This window comes from Barbus barbus, assembly GCF_936440315.1.
Source record: "Barbus barbus genome assembly, chromosome: 34".
In the NCBI taxonomy this organism is placed as follows: Eukaryota; Metazoa; Chordata; class Actinopteri; order Cypriniformes; family Cyprinidae; genus Barbus; species Barbus barbus.
In genome coordinates this window covers 17,458,315-17,472,479 of record NC_136762.1, presented here as the reverse complement: position 1 = coordinate 17,472,479, position 14,165 = coordinate 17,458,315, and the positions used below count along the sequence as shown (strand labels likewise).

Genomic DNA, 14,165 nt, shown 5'->3' with positions numbered 1-14,165 from the left:
TTTGTTCAGAAATTCATTTCAATAAAAAAGTAGACTCCAAAATGAGTTAATCAAATTCTGTTCATGTTTTGTTGTTTGTTTTTTGAGTTAAAACTTCTATACAGCAAGGATGCATTAAATGACAAGAGACAGTAAATACATTCATAATGTAACAAATAATGTTGTTACAAACAAATGCTGTTCTTTTGAAATTTTTATTCAACAAAGTAACCTGAAGAATAGTGTCATTCATCCACTTAAAGTGTCAAATAATGAATTCCACTGAAATACTAAACAGCACAATAAGTTTTCAATATTGATAACAATAATAGATACAGTAGTAACGAGGCTGAAAATTCAGCTTTGCAATCAGAATACATTACACTTCAAAAAAAAAAAAAAAAAAGATCACAATAACATTACTATTGTATTCTACTTTATCAAATAAATGCAGCCTTGGTGAAAATAAGACTTCTTTTAAGTTTTAAAAATCTTACAATGAGAATTATCTAAAAGATATAGTTCTTTTTAAGAAGCTTCAATTAAGCTATGTTTTCAAGAGAGTAGCACTACTGTTCTTTTACTACTTTAAATGGTGTGTATAGCTGTCTTGTAACTTTCACAACCCTGCTGGAGTGAATGGTACATTGATGAATGCTGGTTAAGCAGGGAAATGAGTGTGTGTGTGTGTGCACATAATTCACCTGTGTTATCTGATACAAAGCCGTCTCTGGCCGACTGCAGTCTCTCCACGCAGTCCAGAGCCACCTGGCACCTGGACACCAGGTAATCTACACACACAAGAAGGTCTTTTAATATTTATTACGCTCTCGTAGGGCAATTCCTGCTTTGTGATATAATCATTGGGAAGGTTTAAGGTAATTTGAGCTGGTCACTGACCGGCTGAACTGGTGCAGCTGATGTGTGCAGGGTCCTCTAGCTGATTCAAGCTGTCCTGTACGATCCTCCCTGCCTCCTCTAGTGCTGCCCGCAGAGCCGCCCAGCGCAGAGAGACCAGCTCGCTCTGCAGAGCCTGCTCACGACTCTCCTACAGATAAAAAGACAATGAAAACAGGCATTTTAGACTCCTATTTTAGTCTATATTATATAATATTAGACATATTTGCCATATTTACAGCATATGTCTTCTGGTATAATGAATCTGAACTCATACAAAGCCATTATTGTAACACAGCAACTAAAATCAAAAGTAAACACAGAATATTCCACCTTCTCATTGAGTTGGTTTTGCAGGGCCTCAACAGATTTCACACCACTCTCCCTCTCATTGGTCAGACTGCTTTGCACACGCTCTAACGCCACCCCCAAACTGGCTAGCTCCACTTCCTTCTGAGATACAGTCTCCATGAGTCCGGTCTTCTCAGCCTCCAGAGCAGACAGCTGAGTACTGAGCTGCTCGTTTGACTATAAGAAGAGAGTGAATAACGTCAATTACAAGATTTAATGTGACATTTTCCGGAGAAAACAAAAATCATGAGAAACCGTGATCTTACTAAAACTACAAAAAAATCTATTGAAGTTCAATAAGTTTACTAACTGAAAAAGCTCAAATAAAGTATAACAAAATTATTAAAACAAAATTAAAAGGACAACTGAAAATACACAAATAAAAGCTATATTTTAAATACTAATAATATATGATGCTAAAATAGAAAGAGAATGAGGGATAGACATTCAAAAAGCGAGAAATACTGAAAATGAAAGATGGGGTTCATTTTTTACTTTCATTTCTAACTTCCATTCATTCCTAATTTCAATGTTATCCAATTAATCTTTCTTTCTTCAATAACTGTACATACTGTCTTTTGTTATTTCCATAATTTAAGCTTTTTTTTTTACATTTTAAAAGCACAGTTAAATGGAAATAAGAATTTGTTTCAATTGTTATATATATGGTTCTTTTTCACAGAAATTATTTAAAACAATTGGAAAATAATCAAGTGGTTTAGAACGACATGCGAGTAAGAAACTGATGACAAATGTTTATTTTTGGGTAAACTATCCCTTTAAATTGGATTTTTAGGATAAATCGGATATTTGTCATGTCTGACAAACTGTAAAGTAACAGGCAAGTAAAAGCTTTAAAAAAACACAAGGGTATGTATTGATGTATTGTATGCCATAGAATAAAACAAAAATATCTTGAGCTTGTGTTAACCACAGACCTTATTTCAGGCATTTAACCAAAAACCCACTGACTTCAGCACAACAGAACATCAAGTGCTAAAATGCAACTTTGTTTCCGGGTTTTGATCTACAAAAAAACATCCCTGCAAGCCTCTATAAAGCCTATTAAAAGTGAAACTGATACAGTCATGCTATAGATGTTAACAGTGTCAAGTGTTTTGAGGACAGTTGTCTTAAGTTGAGTCAGCTGCTGGAGGTGCTGCAGCAGGTGTGCAGGTGACAGAAGGAAGTGGGATGGAGGGGTGACATATCAACTCCCACATGCAGTCTGGACACATTAACTCAGGTAATTCAGCACCCAGCACAGAATCTCCATGTCCACCTGCTCTAGACTAACAGCAGAGACAGTGATGCATGGATCCTGTGGCTGGGCTGAAAGCTGAACAGGGATGTTTGGAAGAGTGTGAAGATTCGTCTACAACAGGTTGATGAACTGAGAAATCAAATTTTCCTTTATCTTTTGAGAGTAAGAGTTAATTGTACTATAAAAACATTGTAAGTTTCATAACTTAAAACTTTCATGTTAGCCCAAAAGCAGCCTTTGTGAAAACCAAACTGCCAAAACGGCGGTTCGTTTCATATTTCATCTCAATATGATATAATAGTGCGACAAAAGATCAACGCCTACTTCTACATCATTTCCTCTTTAGCCCCGCCCACCAATTCACACACATAGTATCACACACATAGTAGGAAGCGAGTAAATATAAGAGAGGCACAAACAGGATTACTCAAGCAAGAAAATGATAAGAGATTTATCCAAGGATTATGTACAGCTAGCTAATAAGAGGTCTGTGTAAAAGGTGTTGGCAACGCTCAAGGATCGGGTAATGTCCCAACTCACAAGTGTGAGTAACAATGCTTTTGCCATGCGTCACTATTGCTTTGTTTGTTACCGATTGTTTGATATGTACAGCGTATGTATACGTTTTTAACCACAATGACACATATTGTTTTCAAAGAACATCACAGCAGTGTTTATCTATTGTTTTAATATGCAAAATTGTTAGCCAATCATAGCTGTGAGCGTTCATGTCCAAGTCTTAAATGTGGCATGCCTATCAAAATTATGCATTTCTAAAAGAAAATAGCCTATTAATTTTAAATTATCCACCTTACTCTTCCTGTAAAAATGGGCGTGGCCATTTGTACATTTTATGGGTCTGGCTTCCGTCTCATTCACTTCCAGCTATTTTAACCGTACAAAACAGCTCATTTTGCTGCTTGATACTGCAAATTGGTGTCTTACCATATTATTTTAATGTATTATCTTAATTATGAACACAGTGGTTTGTAGTGCAAACAGTTTTACCGTGTTTTACAGTTTTACTTTTACTGCATGTTGGTATTATTCTTGTTTTTTCCCTACAGCAGCTAATGAACTAGAAGTCTCGCCCATAGGCTTACTTCTGCGTTAAAAAAATAAGGTGGATAGTGTTTTTTTGATGTACAGTTCTTGCTAACATTATAAGTGGACCTCAGAGAACATCATAAAATAAATAAGAATGTAGTTCATGACCCTTTATAAAGTATTACGAGAAGGAATGGAAATGGTTTTGTGACAGAGGTGAAGAGGAAGAGAATGATGGGTAGAAGGTGAGGTCCCACCTGTTGGGAGGAGGTGACGGTACTCTTCAGGGTCTCTAGCTCAGATCTGCTGGACATGAGCTCGGCTTGTAGAGCTTGAAGCTGCTCTAACTGAGCCTTCTCCTACTCGTGCACATACATGAGGATAGGGATGTGTAAGACAAGCAAACTATTGATACATCAGGCTGAGGGAGTGAGTTTGTGTGTGTGTCCAACCTGCTGACTGGCAGTATCCTGAGCGGCTTTCAATCGGTCCTGCATCTCTTTTTTCACATTATCCACCTCATCCTGGGCGGCACGGGCCACCGTCATCTGACGCGTCACCTCGGCATTCTGTGAAACATACAGACATGTACAGTTTAGCACAGAGCCAAGACTCTTGGCTGACCCAGTTCTTTTCCCAAGGACGTGGCACCCACTGTCGGAGGTCTCTGTGGTGGGATCAGAGCGTGCTGCTGAATGGGAGCGAGTGTGATGACAGCCTCTAAGTGTGGCAGAGGAACACAATGCCAAGTTTCATTTGTGCAAGAAATGGAGTAGAGTCTGCAGGGGAAAAATTCTGGTGAAGGAGCTAAACCACCTGCAGGTTTACTGCCACTGGAGCTCAAGTCAGCAGTATGTAGTGTGCACCCTGTGTCTGTGCAGTATGCAAATTCACCATCTACTATCTACACAGAAACACAGAATACCGACTGCATTTGCCAAAACAAGCATGCTGAGTGAGATATTGTATCCCACAACCCAATGTGCTTGACCTTTCATTTCTAGTGTGAAGGAAATGTGAAAAATTAAATGATATAATTTTTTTCTTTTTTAAATTTATATTTTTATTTGGCAATGATGCATTAAATTGATGAAAGTGACAGTAAAGACATTTATTTCAAGTAAATGCTGTTCTTTTGAATTTTCTGTTAATTAAAGAATTAACAGAACAGAGGAAAAAAAACTAGTAAGGATATAATAACCCATTTCCACAAAAATATTAAGTAGCATAACTGCTTTCACCATTCGTGATGTTGTTTGAGCAGCAAATCTGCATATTAGAATGATTTCTGAAGCATCATGTGACTTTGAAGACTGGAGTAATGATGCTGAAAATTAAACTTTGAATCACAGGAATAAATTACATCTAATAGATTACAAAATAGAAAACAGTTATTTTAAATTATGTCACAATATTACCACTTTATTCTGTATTTATGATCAAATAAATGCAGCATTTGTGAGCCTGAGAGACTCGTTTCAAACTCTTATTGACCTCAATTTGAACAGTAAGGTCATTCCGTGTCAAATCAACCAAATATCAGAAAGTTCCCTGGCTCAAATTTTGGATTTTGCTAATGTTTTTTTCTGAAGAAAGATAGATGTATAGTGATGAAAGCCAAAATATGCCATGGATGTATATTTACGGAGTATTTACAAATTACAGGGAGGGGGCAAAAATGACTTCAGAAAGATGGCAGCATCGTAATGTTACTTTTACACAGAGATTGGTAGGTCTATTAGTGAAACCTGTTGACTTTAGCAATCTTTATTGCATTATGTGCCAATGGTAACCATAAAAAAAAGAAAAAAAAAAAAAAGAAGGGAAAACAGCACAAGTTTTTTCTCCAAATTTTTCATGCCTATAACTCAAGGGCCTGGTTTCACAGACAGGGCTTAGACTAAGCCAGGATTGGGCCATAGTTCAATTAGGACATTTAAGTAATTTTTATTAACATGCCTTAGATAAAACATTACTGGTGTGCATCTTGAGACAAAACAAAGGCACTGATATGTTTTAAGATCAGTCAGTGCAAGTTTATTTCAGTTAAAACAGCTCAGAATTACAGTTTAGTCTGGGACTAGTCTTAAGTCTTGTCTGTGAAACCGGGGGAAGAAGTATTAAAGATATCACAATATGATTTTATATTCTAGTTTTTAATAAAGATTTCTTTTGGGATCTTCATTTTCAAGGCCCTGTATCATTCAGTCCCAGAGATATGGGATTTTCATACATATTCTTCAGACATTCCTCTTTAAATACAATAAGTAATGCTGAAACTAGACATGTATCTTGTTTCCCTTTTTCAAAACAATTGTATAGGACGTATCTGCTTGAGTGTCATAAATATGATTTTTTTTCCCAAAATTTGCGTGCCTGTAACTCAAGTAGTATTACAGTTATATTAATATGATTTTAGATTCTGGTTCCTAAGAAACTTTTGAAATCTTTATTTTTAAGGCCCTGTATGGTTTAATCCTAGATATATTGAGATCCCAGTGAAGCTCCATGTCCAAACTGTTTTATCCTACCCATTTTCAATGGTCAAAAACCAAATGTGGTTTTGTGTTTATCTAGTTATTACTGTTGACACAGTCAAATATGCAAATAATAACAGTAACCCAGGGTTTAAGAATGCACAGTTTGACACGTTAGATTATGAATGACAAGGATTAACTGTTAACTCTAAATTCCAATATCGCCTTAAAAATGAAGATGCCAAAAGGAAAAGACCTAATACCTAAAAGGGAATTAAGATATCTTTAATGCTTCTTGAATTACAGGCATGCAATCTTTGGAGAAAAAAATGTCTCTTTCTCCATTTTTGAATGGTCACCATTGGCACATAATGCAACAAAGATAGCGACAGATTTGACTAATAAACCTACCAATCTGTGTGTAAAAGTAATACTATGATGCTGTCATTTTTACCCTCATGTAATTTGGCTCTGAATCTCAAGAGAAAATGGCCATTTTGACCCCCTCCACAAAAAAGTGGATTAAATATTCATCCACAACATTTAATATTTCGGCTTTCATCACTAAATGTTTATCTTTCTTCAGAAAAATATTAGCAAAATCTAAAATTTGAGCCGGGGACCTATGGTTCAGTTGACATGGAATGACCCAGTAGCGTATACATCAAACAGCATTAAACATGTGTTAATGCATTAATTGCATGTATTAATGTGATTATTTGCCCAATAAAATATGCATATTCTCATATACAGGCAGTGTGTGAACTAAATGTAGTCATCAATTCACCTTCCTCAGCAGGTCAGCATGGCTCTGGACCAGTTCTGTGTATTTTTCCTTTAACTTGGTGTAGCGTTGCTCATTAGCTTGTGCTTTTCCTACAAAAAACACAAATACACAACCAAAATATCAACATTAAGTATCAAAAACACAAGCCTTGACAGGCCTCAGACCTTCCTATCTGTGTCACAGAACAGTTAGCACCACTGAGAGCCTCAATACAGGCCTGCAAGATGGTGAATTGGACTGTGGACTATATGGTTTATCAGCGTTTGATTGGAGACTGCAGTGAACTGGAGTCCCTTCTGGCTGTGTTCTTCAGCTCCAGAGAGTAAACAGACAGGCTGTTCTGCATCTGTACTGACTCTGCACAGCCCTTTAACGGGATGGTTCACCCTAAAATGAAAATTATGTCATCATTTACTCATCCTCAAGTTGTTCCAAACCTGCCCGAGTCATATTTTGTCTATCCCTATAATATCCTGTAATGCCGAGTTCACACTGCACGATTTTCAAAATCATCTGATCACCGCTGTTTTCACACTGCACGACGTTTTCTGGGGTAGCATTTAGTCGCTGCTGTGTTCACATTAAATGATGGATCGGCGACAGGAGGTTACACACCGCATGACTTTACAATAGGAAGAATCGCCGACAACTCTGTCTGATCCGCAAACTACAGCCAAACGCACACGAGATAAGGTAATAATGCAAGATATGCTGATATTATGGTCTATATTCCTCCCCGAACACACAATAATTATCAAAGATGACTTGTTAACAAACATACTTCTACTGGGAAATTTTTTATATACACAAATCTAATTAGTAGCCTACTTGAAAGTGAAACCAACGTTTTGTGCATTTTATAATGAGTTTATTTCTTATAGCCTATTAAAAGCCCTCAAAGTGATGAAAAAGAAAAATGCAATAAATCTTTTGTTTATTATAGAAGAATATTATTTACAGGAAAATCCCTGGCCCCTTCATCTTCATGTAACCTACCTGTTCTGTATATTTAATGCAAAAATGTAGGCACGTTGTTTGTAAATGTTTGTAAAAAAAAAAAAAAAAAAAAAAAAAAAAAAAAGTCCTCCCCGAACTTCCCGCTGCCCTGTATCGTGCTCTCTGATGTATTTTTCAGTCAGAACTCATTCGCACAGCATGATTTTGAGTCGCCGACAGCTCCTGATATTTAACATGCCAAATATTTCACGGGCATCGGCAACGCATCGGCGATTCTCTCAGATCGCGTCTTTGATAATTCACACTGCACGATTGTCACTCGCGTGAACGAGCAACAATTTGACTTTGATTTCGGGCATTTGTCTGCGATTTATCAAAACCTGTGGGCGAGTGAAAAATCGGGCTAAAATCGTGCTGTGTGAACTTGGCATAACACTAGATTTAGAATATAATGTATGCTGATGTTCCAAAAAAAGCAACAGTTTGAGGTGAACCACTGGGTGTAAACAAACCAAAAAGGAAGGAAAGCCTGTTTTTTTTAATTTACAAAAGAGGAACAGAGCAATGGTTTGTCTTGAAGGCCTAATTTACAGCTTCTCAAAATATTAAAAGGGGTCAATTCCCTTGATCTCTTGACATATAAGAGATCATTGTACTCTAAAAACACCCTGTAAGTTTCAGAACTCAAAAACAGCTTATATTGAAGCCAATCTGCCAAAATGACAGCTTGTGGAATGTACGACTCTATGATGTAGTAGTGTAGCTAAACACCAACTCCACAGAAGACGATCAACGCCTGCTTCTACATCGCTGCCGTTTAGCCCCGCCCACCAATTCGTGCACACAGTGGGTAAATAACAAAAGAGGCAAACGCAGGTCTATGCAGAAATCAACCATTAAAGATGGCTCCAAAGACAACAACATGCTGTTCAGTGTGAAAAAAACAGTCTTTGCAGTGCCTTCCTTCTGATCCTAACATCAGAAAAGAGTGAAACTTTATTTTTAATGAAGATCCAGACCGGATCTTCATTAAGAACTCGGTCCTTAAGAACTCGGTCCTTTGTTCACTTCATTTTACCGCAGATTCATTTACAAATGAGACTTTTTCGACACAGGATTTTTGGAGAGATTGAAAAAGAGACGATGCCGTCTCAACTCTATCCAACAGTAATTTTGCAACACACAAGTGTGAGTAACTGTTTTTATTACGTGATCACTATTGTTTTGTCTGTTATAACAGAACGGTTGATATGTACTGAGCATTTATGCGTTTTTAACCTAAATCACAGCACCCATCTATGAATGATATAGGCTGGAAAACATACACAACTATTAGCCAATCATAGCAGTGGACCTCAGAGAACAGTACAAAATAATTAAAAAAGGCAGTTCATGACCCCTTTAACAGGGTCATGAAAATTTTATGCAATATTTGAAATAAAGAAAGAAATTCAATTTACTGTATATTTTAAAAGGTTCCCACAACAAACACTTACTCTCGATTTCGCTGAGGCTGCGCTGCTCCTTCTCGGTGTCCTCTTTGACTCTGCGCAGGTCGTCTAGCTCCACCCTCAAAAACTCGCTCTCACCCAATGCCTGCTGCTTCAGGTGAGTCTGCTCCGCAAGCTCCGCCTCCAGCTCGTTCACACGCCCCCGTAGTGCTTGACAAAGACGGCCACTCTGAGAAAGAATGAATATGAATAATCAGTGACACTTTTATTTTCATTTATCTTCCACTGTACATGACCCTTCAAAGGTAAAATGTTTTATGCTCATCAAGGCTGCATTTATTTGATTAAAAATATAGTAATCACAATAATATTGTGAAATGTTAACAATTTAAAAGAACTGTTTTCTATTGTAATTTATTCCTGTGATGGCAAAGCTGAATTTTCAGTTAAGTCCAGTCTTCAGCGTCACGTGATCCTTCAGAAATTATTCTAATATGCTGAATTGATGCTCAAGAAACTTTTCTGATTATTATCAATGTTCAAAACAATTGTGCTGCTTAATATTTTTGTGGAAACCATGATACTTTAAAACACTTTTTAAAGAACAACTTTTATTTGAAACAACTCCTTTGTAACATTACAAATGTATTTATAATTACTTTATCAATTTAATGCATCCTTACTGAATAAAAATGCTGAATTTCTTTTATTTATAAACAAACAAAAAAACACATTACTGACTCCAAACTTTTAAGTGCTCCAAACTTTTAAGTGCATCTCCCACTCTTTACCTCCAATCTGAAGGACTCCAGCTCCTCCTTCAGGGCCTGTAGCTCCGCTGTGAGCTGCTCAATCAAACGGTCTCTGAGATGAGAGATACACGTTCATGAGTCCCATGTTATAATTTGTTCTAATAAACTCAAAGAGCTTCCTATAACTTAATTATATTCTCCAACAGCATCTCCCAGACTTACTTCTCATCTTTACGCATGCCGTTCTGACTGTTGAAGTTGAACGGGTCTGTAGCAGCTGAGGTGCCAAAGAGGTCGTCAAATTTGGTGTCCACAGTGCTCTAATGGAGAAAAAAATCTTTGTCTTTAGAAACTCATGTTAAAAGGAAAGTATACAGAGAGTTTTGGATAGTGAAAGTGTGTATGTTACCGGTAAAGTTGGGATGTCAGTGTCCACCAGGTCTTCTGTCTCTAGAACATGTTCGCTCTCAGGGGACGAAGACTCCACTGGAATCACCACCACTGGACTGATGTGCTCGGAGAGGGCTGACGCCCGCAGGAAGTTTGGTGGATTCTGAAGAGAAATAAAGAGAGATGTGAGGAAAGGAAACCACTGGAATGTGTTTTTAAACCATTTTTCCAGTCGAGAAAACAGACAACCCCACCCTAGTCTCATGCCACTGGTTGAGCTGAAGTAACTATGTTGTGATAATGAAGCTCACAAATGAAAATATAGCTCACTTTGCCTTTAATTTTATGCAAATTAAAGGAAAATATGTTGCTTTATAGGGCAGCCTGTAGTATCTTCATGGAGTCCAGCTGAAAATCCTGACGCTAGAATACTAAGCAGGCAGATATGCAAATGAGTTACATAATTTCTTTCCACTAGCTGTATTTTTGGACTCCGGTCAGGCAGGAATCTGTTTGGTATGCAGGAGTCTCACCTCAGGAAGTTGTGGGATCTGAATCAGTCTCTTGAAATACTGCAGGTTACTGGAGCGATAGAACAGACTCTTCAGCCTGGAGAGAGAGAAACGGAGTGAAAGGAAAAGATTGAAAGAGTGAGAAATGACAAAAGAATAAAATAGTGGCAGTCTATGTGACTCATGGCAGCTGTTCTGACTGGATAGTGACTGACAGACTCACTTCTTAAACTGCTCCTGGAAGCGATCCCTGTGGCCCTGCAAAGTATCTGCAGGCAGACCTGGAAGACAAGAGTACACAAGACTGAGAGCGTGCACTATTTTACGTTCTGTTTTGATTAAATTGTCATAATAACCAAAGGAACACCACCAAATACAGAACAAATACAACTTCCCTACAACAATATACAAGTATAATAATAAATAAAAACTGAATTCAGACTGTGGTCGCATTGCAAAGCATCCGACCTGTATCTGATTAAGTATTACATATGCTAGGCTACGTTCACACTGCAGGAAAATGTGGCCCAAATCTGATTTTTTGCTCATGTAACTCAGATCGTTTAGCTTCATGACAGTGTGAACAGCACAATCCACATTGAACCCGATCTTTTCAATTCCGATTTGGGCCACTTCCATCTGTGGTACTAAATCAGATTCAGCACTGCAAAAAATGCTTTTCTTACTTTCATTTTTTTGTCGTTTCCAGCCAAAATATATCTAAATGTTCTTAAATCAAGAAGGATTTTCTAGACAAGTAAAAAAATATTGTCTTGTTTTCAGAAAAAGCAAGTCAAAATTAAGTGAGCTTTTGCTTGAAACAAGCAAAAAAAAATCTGCCAATGGGGTAAGCAAAAATAATCGTTTTTTGCTTAATAGATCATTTTGCTTACCTCATTGGCAGATTTTTTTGCTTGTTTCAAGCAAAACTCACTTAATTTTGACTTGCTTTTTCTGAAAACAAGACAATATTTTTCACTTGTCAAGAAAATCCTTCTTGATTTAAGAATATTTAGATATTTTGGCTGGAAACAAGACAAAAAAATTTAAGAAAAGCATTTTTTGCAGTGAGGTCAGATGCTTTGAAACGTGACCGCAGTCTGAACAGCTAAAACGAATTTATGCAACTTTTACGTCATTCTAGATCGACGCTGACTGACAGGAGTCACTCCAAAGATTTTACACAACGTACTTCTTTGATCACTCAGTGAATCGTTTTATGGTGTATTACAGAGACACTGCTTTAGAAGCTAAACTTCCTGGATTGTACAGTAAATATTTAAAAACTTTGCTTTCTCCTCATCTTTGTCCTTCTTATCGCCTGCTCACGAATTTGAAGGTTTTTGCAGCACATCAGCTTATAAACGAACCCGTAAACGCTTGTTAATTTTTATTTTGCATATGCAGTTCAGCACAGTCATTTGTTCACACTGAAATCTGATATTTGCCACATTTAAAACTGATAATGTGAACAAAAAACTTGTCCGAGTATTAAATCAGAATTGAACACTAAAAAAAACTGATTCCATGTGATTTGTGCTGTTGACATTGTTAAGATCTGAGTCGCATGTAAGCAAAAAAAGCAGATTTGGTCCACTTCTGTCTGCAGTCTGAATATGGCCTTTGTGTGTGTGTGTGTGAAGAGAGAGATGTGATTTATGGACTCACAGGAGTGGAGTTTGAAGAGCAGTTTGACGGTGTAGTCATACAAATGACTAGAGTCCAGAATGACCTGGATAAGAGGGGCCAGACGACACTGACCGGCTGCCGTCACAGACACGGAGCGAGACATATCCAACGAGCTGAACACTGTGAAAAATAAAGAGAACATCAAGACACTCCCATCATTCCATAGTCACGCTCTAACACAAAATTATAAACTATTATTACTAATTATTAACATCAATTGTGCACGTAATTAATTCATAATAATTTATATTAACTAGTTATAATATACTTTTTTCCCAGAATCGTTCATGTAAAATAAGATATAATATGCATAATATATAAATAATTTATAATGCATTTGACATTTTATTTGTTTATTAATGTATATAGCATACATTGTGTAAATAAGATATAATACGCATAATATATTAATTTAGACTAAAATACATATTTTTCTTTGTAATATGTTTTGGTTATAAATAACTTTTCCCCTACTACCTAAAAACATGTGTTTGAAATACTCTAAATAGCCTCCATTTCTTAATTGGCAAGTTGTATTATTTTATTGTATGAATCCCTTTCACACCATTCCCTTCAACATGCTGTTTTTCTCAATCTATCCCTCTCATTGCCCACTTCCTCATTCACATTCATCCCCACACTCCCTCCCTCCCTCCATCCATCCGTCTCTCTGGTGATCAATGATGCAGGCTCCTGTGAGACCCTGTCTTCTCAGCACACAGAGAGGTGTGGTTTCCTGTGTCAGGGAGCTGTGTTTCAGCCAACAACACTCACATTAACTTGACTCCCTAATGCTTCCAGCACAGGCACACTAAGATCTATCAGTGTTCCAGCTAGATTTTACTGCCTGTTTCAGCAGAAATATCTATCCCGATAGAGATGTCACTTGTTTTTTACTCTAGAATGCACATTAGCTATTCTTTACTGTGCAGCTTTTTCAGAGATCCCAGTCTCTCTCTATTCAAGTATATAAAAGGGTTATTCCACCCCAAAATGAACATTTTGTCATTAATCACTTACCCCCATGTCGTTCCAAATCCATAAAAGCTTCGTTCGTCTTCGGAACACAATTTAAGATATTTTGGATGAAAACCGGGAGGCTTGTGACTGTCCCATTGACTGCATAGTAAATTTCACTATCAAGGCACGGGAAAGTATTAAAAACATCGTCAAAATAGTCCATCTGCCATCAGTGGTTCAACCGTAACAATATGAAGCTAGAGAATACTTTTTGTACACAAAGGAAAAAAAAAATTCAACTTTATTCAACAATTTGTCTCCAAAATATCTTAAATTGTGTTCCGAAGACAAAGAAAGCTTTTACGGGTTTGGAATGACATGGGGGTAAGTGATTAATGACCAAATTTTCATTTTGGGGTGGAGTAACCCTTTAAAGCTGTATTTGTCTGCCTACAATCTACTTAGAAAACAGCATAATCAAAATAACCACCAAGGACTCTTCTGGTGCTCAAACACCTGCACTCCACTTTAAACTTACCGCCTAAGAAAAGGTTCAGCTCACATTCCAAGTAATCAAACATCTCCACCGTCAACTGGAAGCTACATTTTGAGAGGAGAGGAACAAACACACAGAGCAATTATAGAACTTTAA

General features: G+C 37.1%; 1 protein-coding gene across 4 annotated transcripts in view; it reads right to left on the bottom strand.

Moving 5' to 3' along the window:
• LOC306854423 (huntingtin-interacting protein 1-like) overlaps positions 1 to 14,165 on the bottom strand; it is a 55,311-nt gene that overhangs the window by 14,564 nt on the left and 26,582 nt on the right. For all 4 annotated transcript variants that reach the window (XM_079392396.1, XM_079392395.1, XM_079392398.1 and 1 more), the window contains 14 exons: positions 14,052 to 14,113; positions 12,533 to 12,673; positions 11,088 to 11,145; positions 10,886 to 10,961; positions 10,372 to 10,515; positions 10,185 to 10,282; positions 10,002 to 10,074; positions 9,256 to 9,439; positions 6,803 to 6,891; positions 3,991 to 4,107; positions 3,796 to 3,897; positions 1,210 to 1,404; positions 880 to 1,027; positions 684 to 770 (listed from right to left, as the gene is read on the bottom strand). In XM_079392396.1, the coding sequence (XP_079248522.1) occupies positions 684 to 770; positions 880 to 1,027; positions 1,210 to 1,404; positions 3,796 to 3,897; positions 3,991 to 4,107; positions 6,803 to 6,891; positions 9,256 to 9,439; positions 10,002 to 10,074; positions 10,185 to 10,282; positions 10,372 to 10,515; positions 10,886 to 10,961; positions 11,088 to 11,145; positions 12,533 to 12,673; positions 14,052 to 14,113 (1,574 nt within the window). The remainder of the gene's footprint in view (positions 1 to 683; positions 771 to 879; positions 1,028 to 1,209; positions 1,405 to 3,795; positions 3,898 to 3,990; positions 4,108 to 6,802; positions 6,892 to 9,255; positions 9,440 to 10,001; positions 10,075 to 10,184; positions 10,283 to 10,371; positions 10,516 to 10,885; positions 10,962 to 11,087; positions 11,146 to 12,532; positions 12,674 to 14,051; positions 14,114 to 14,165) is intronic.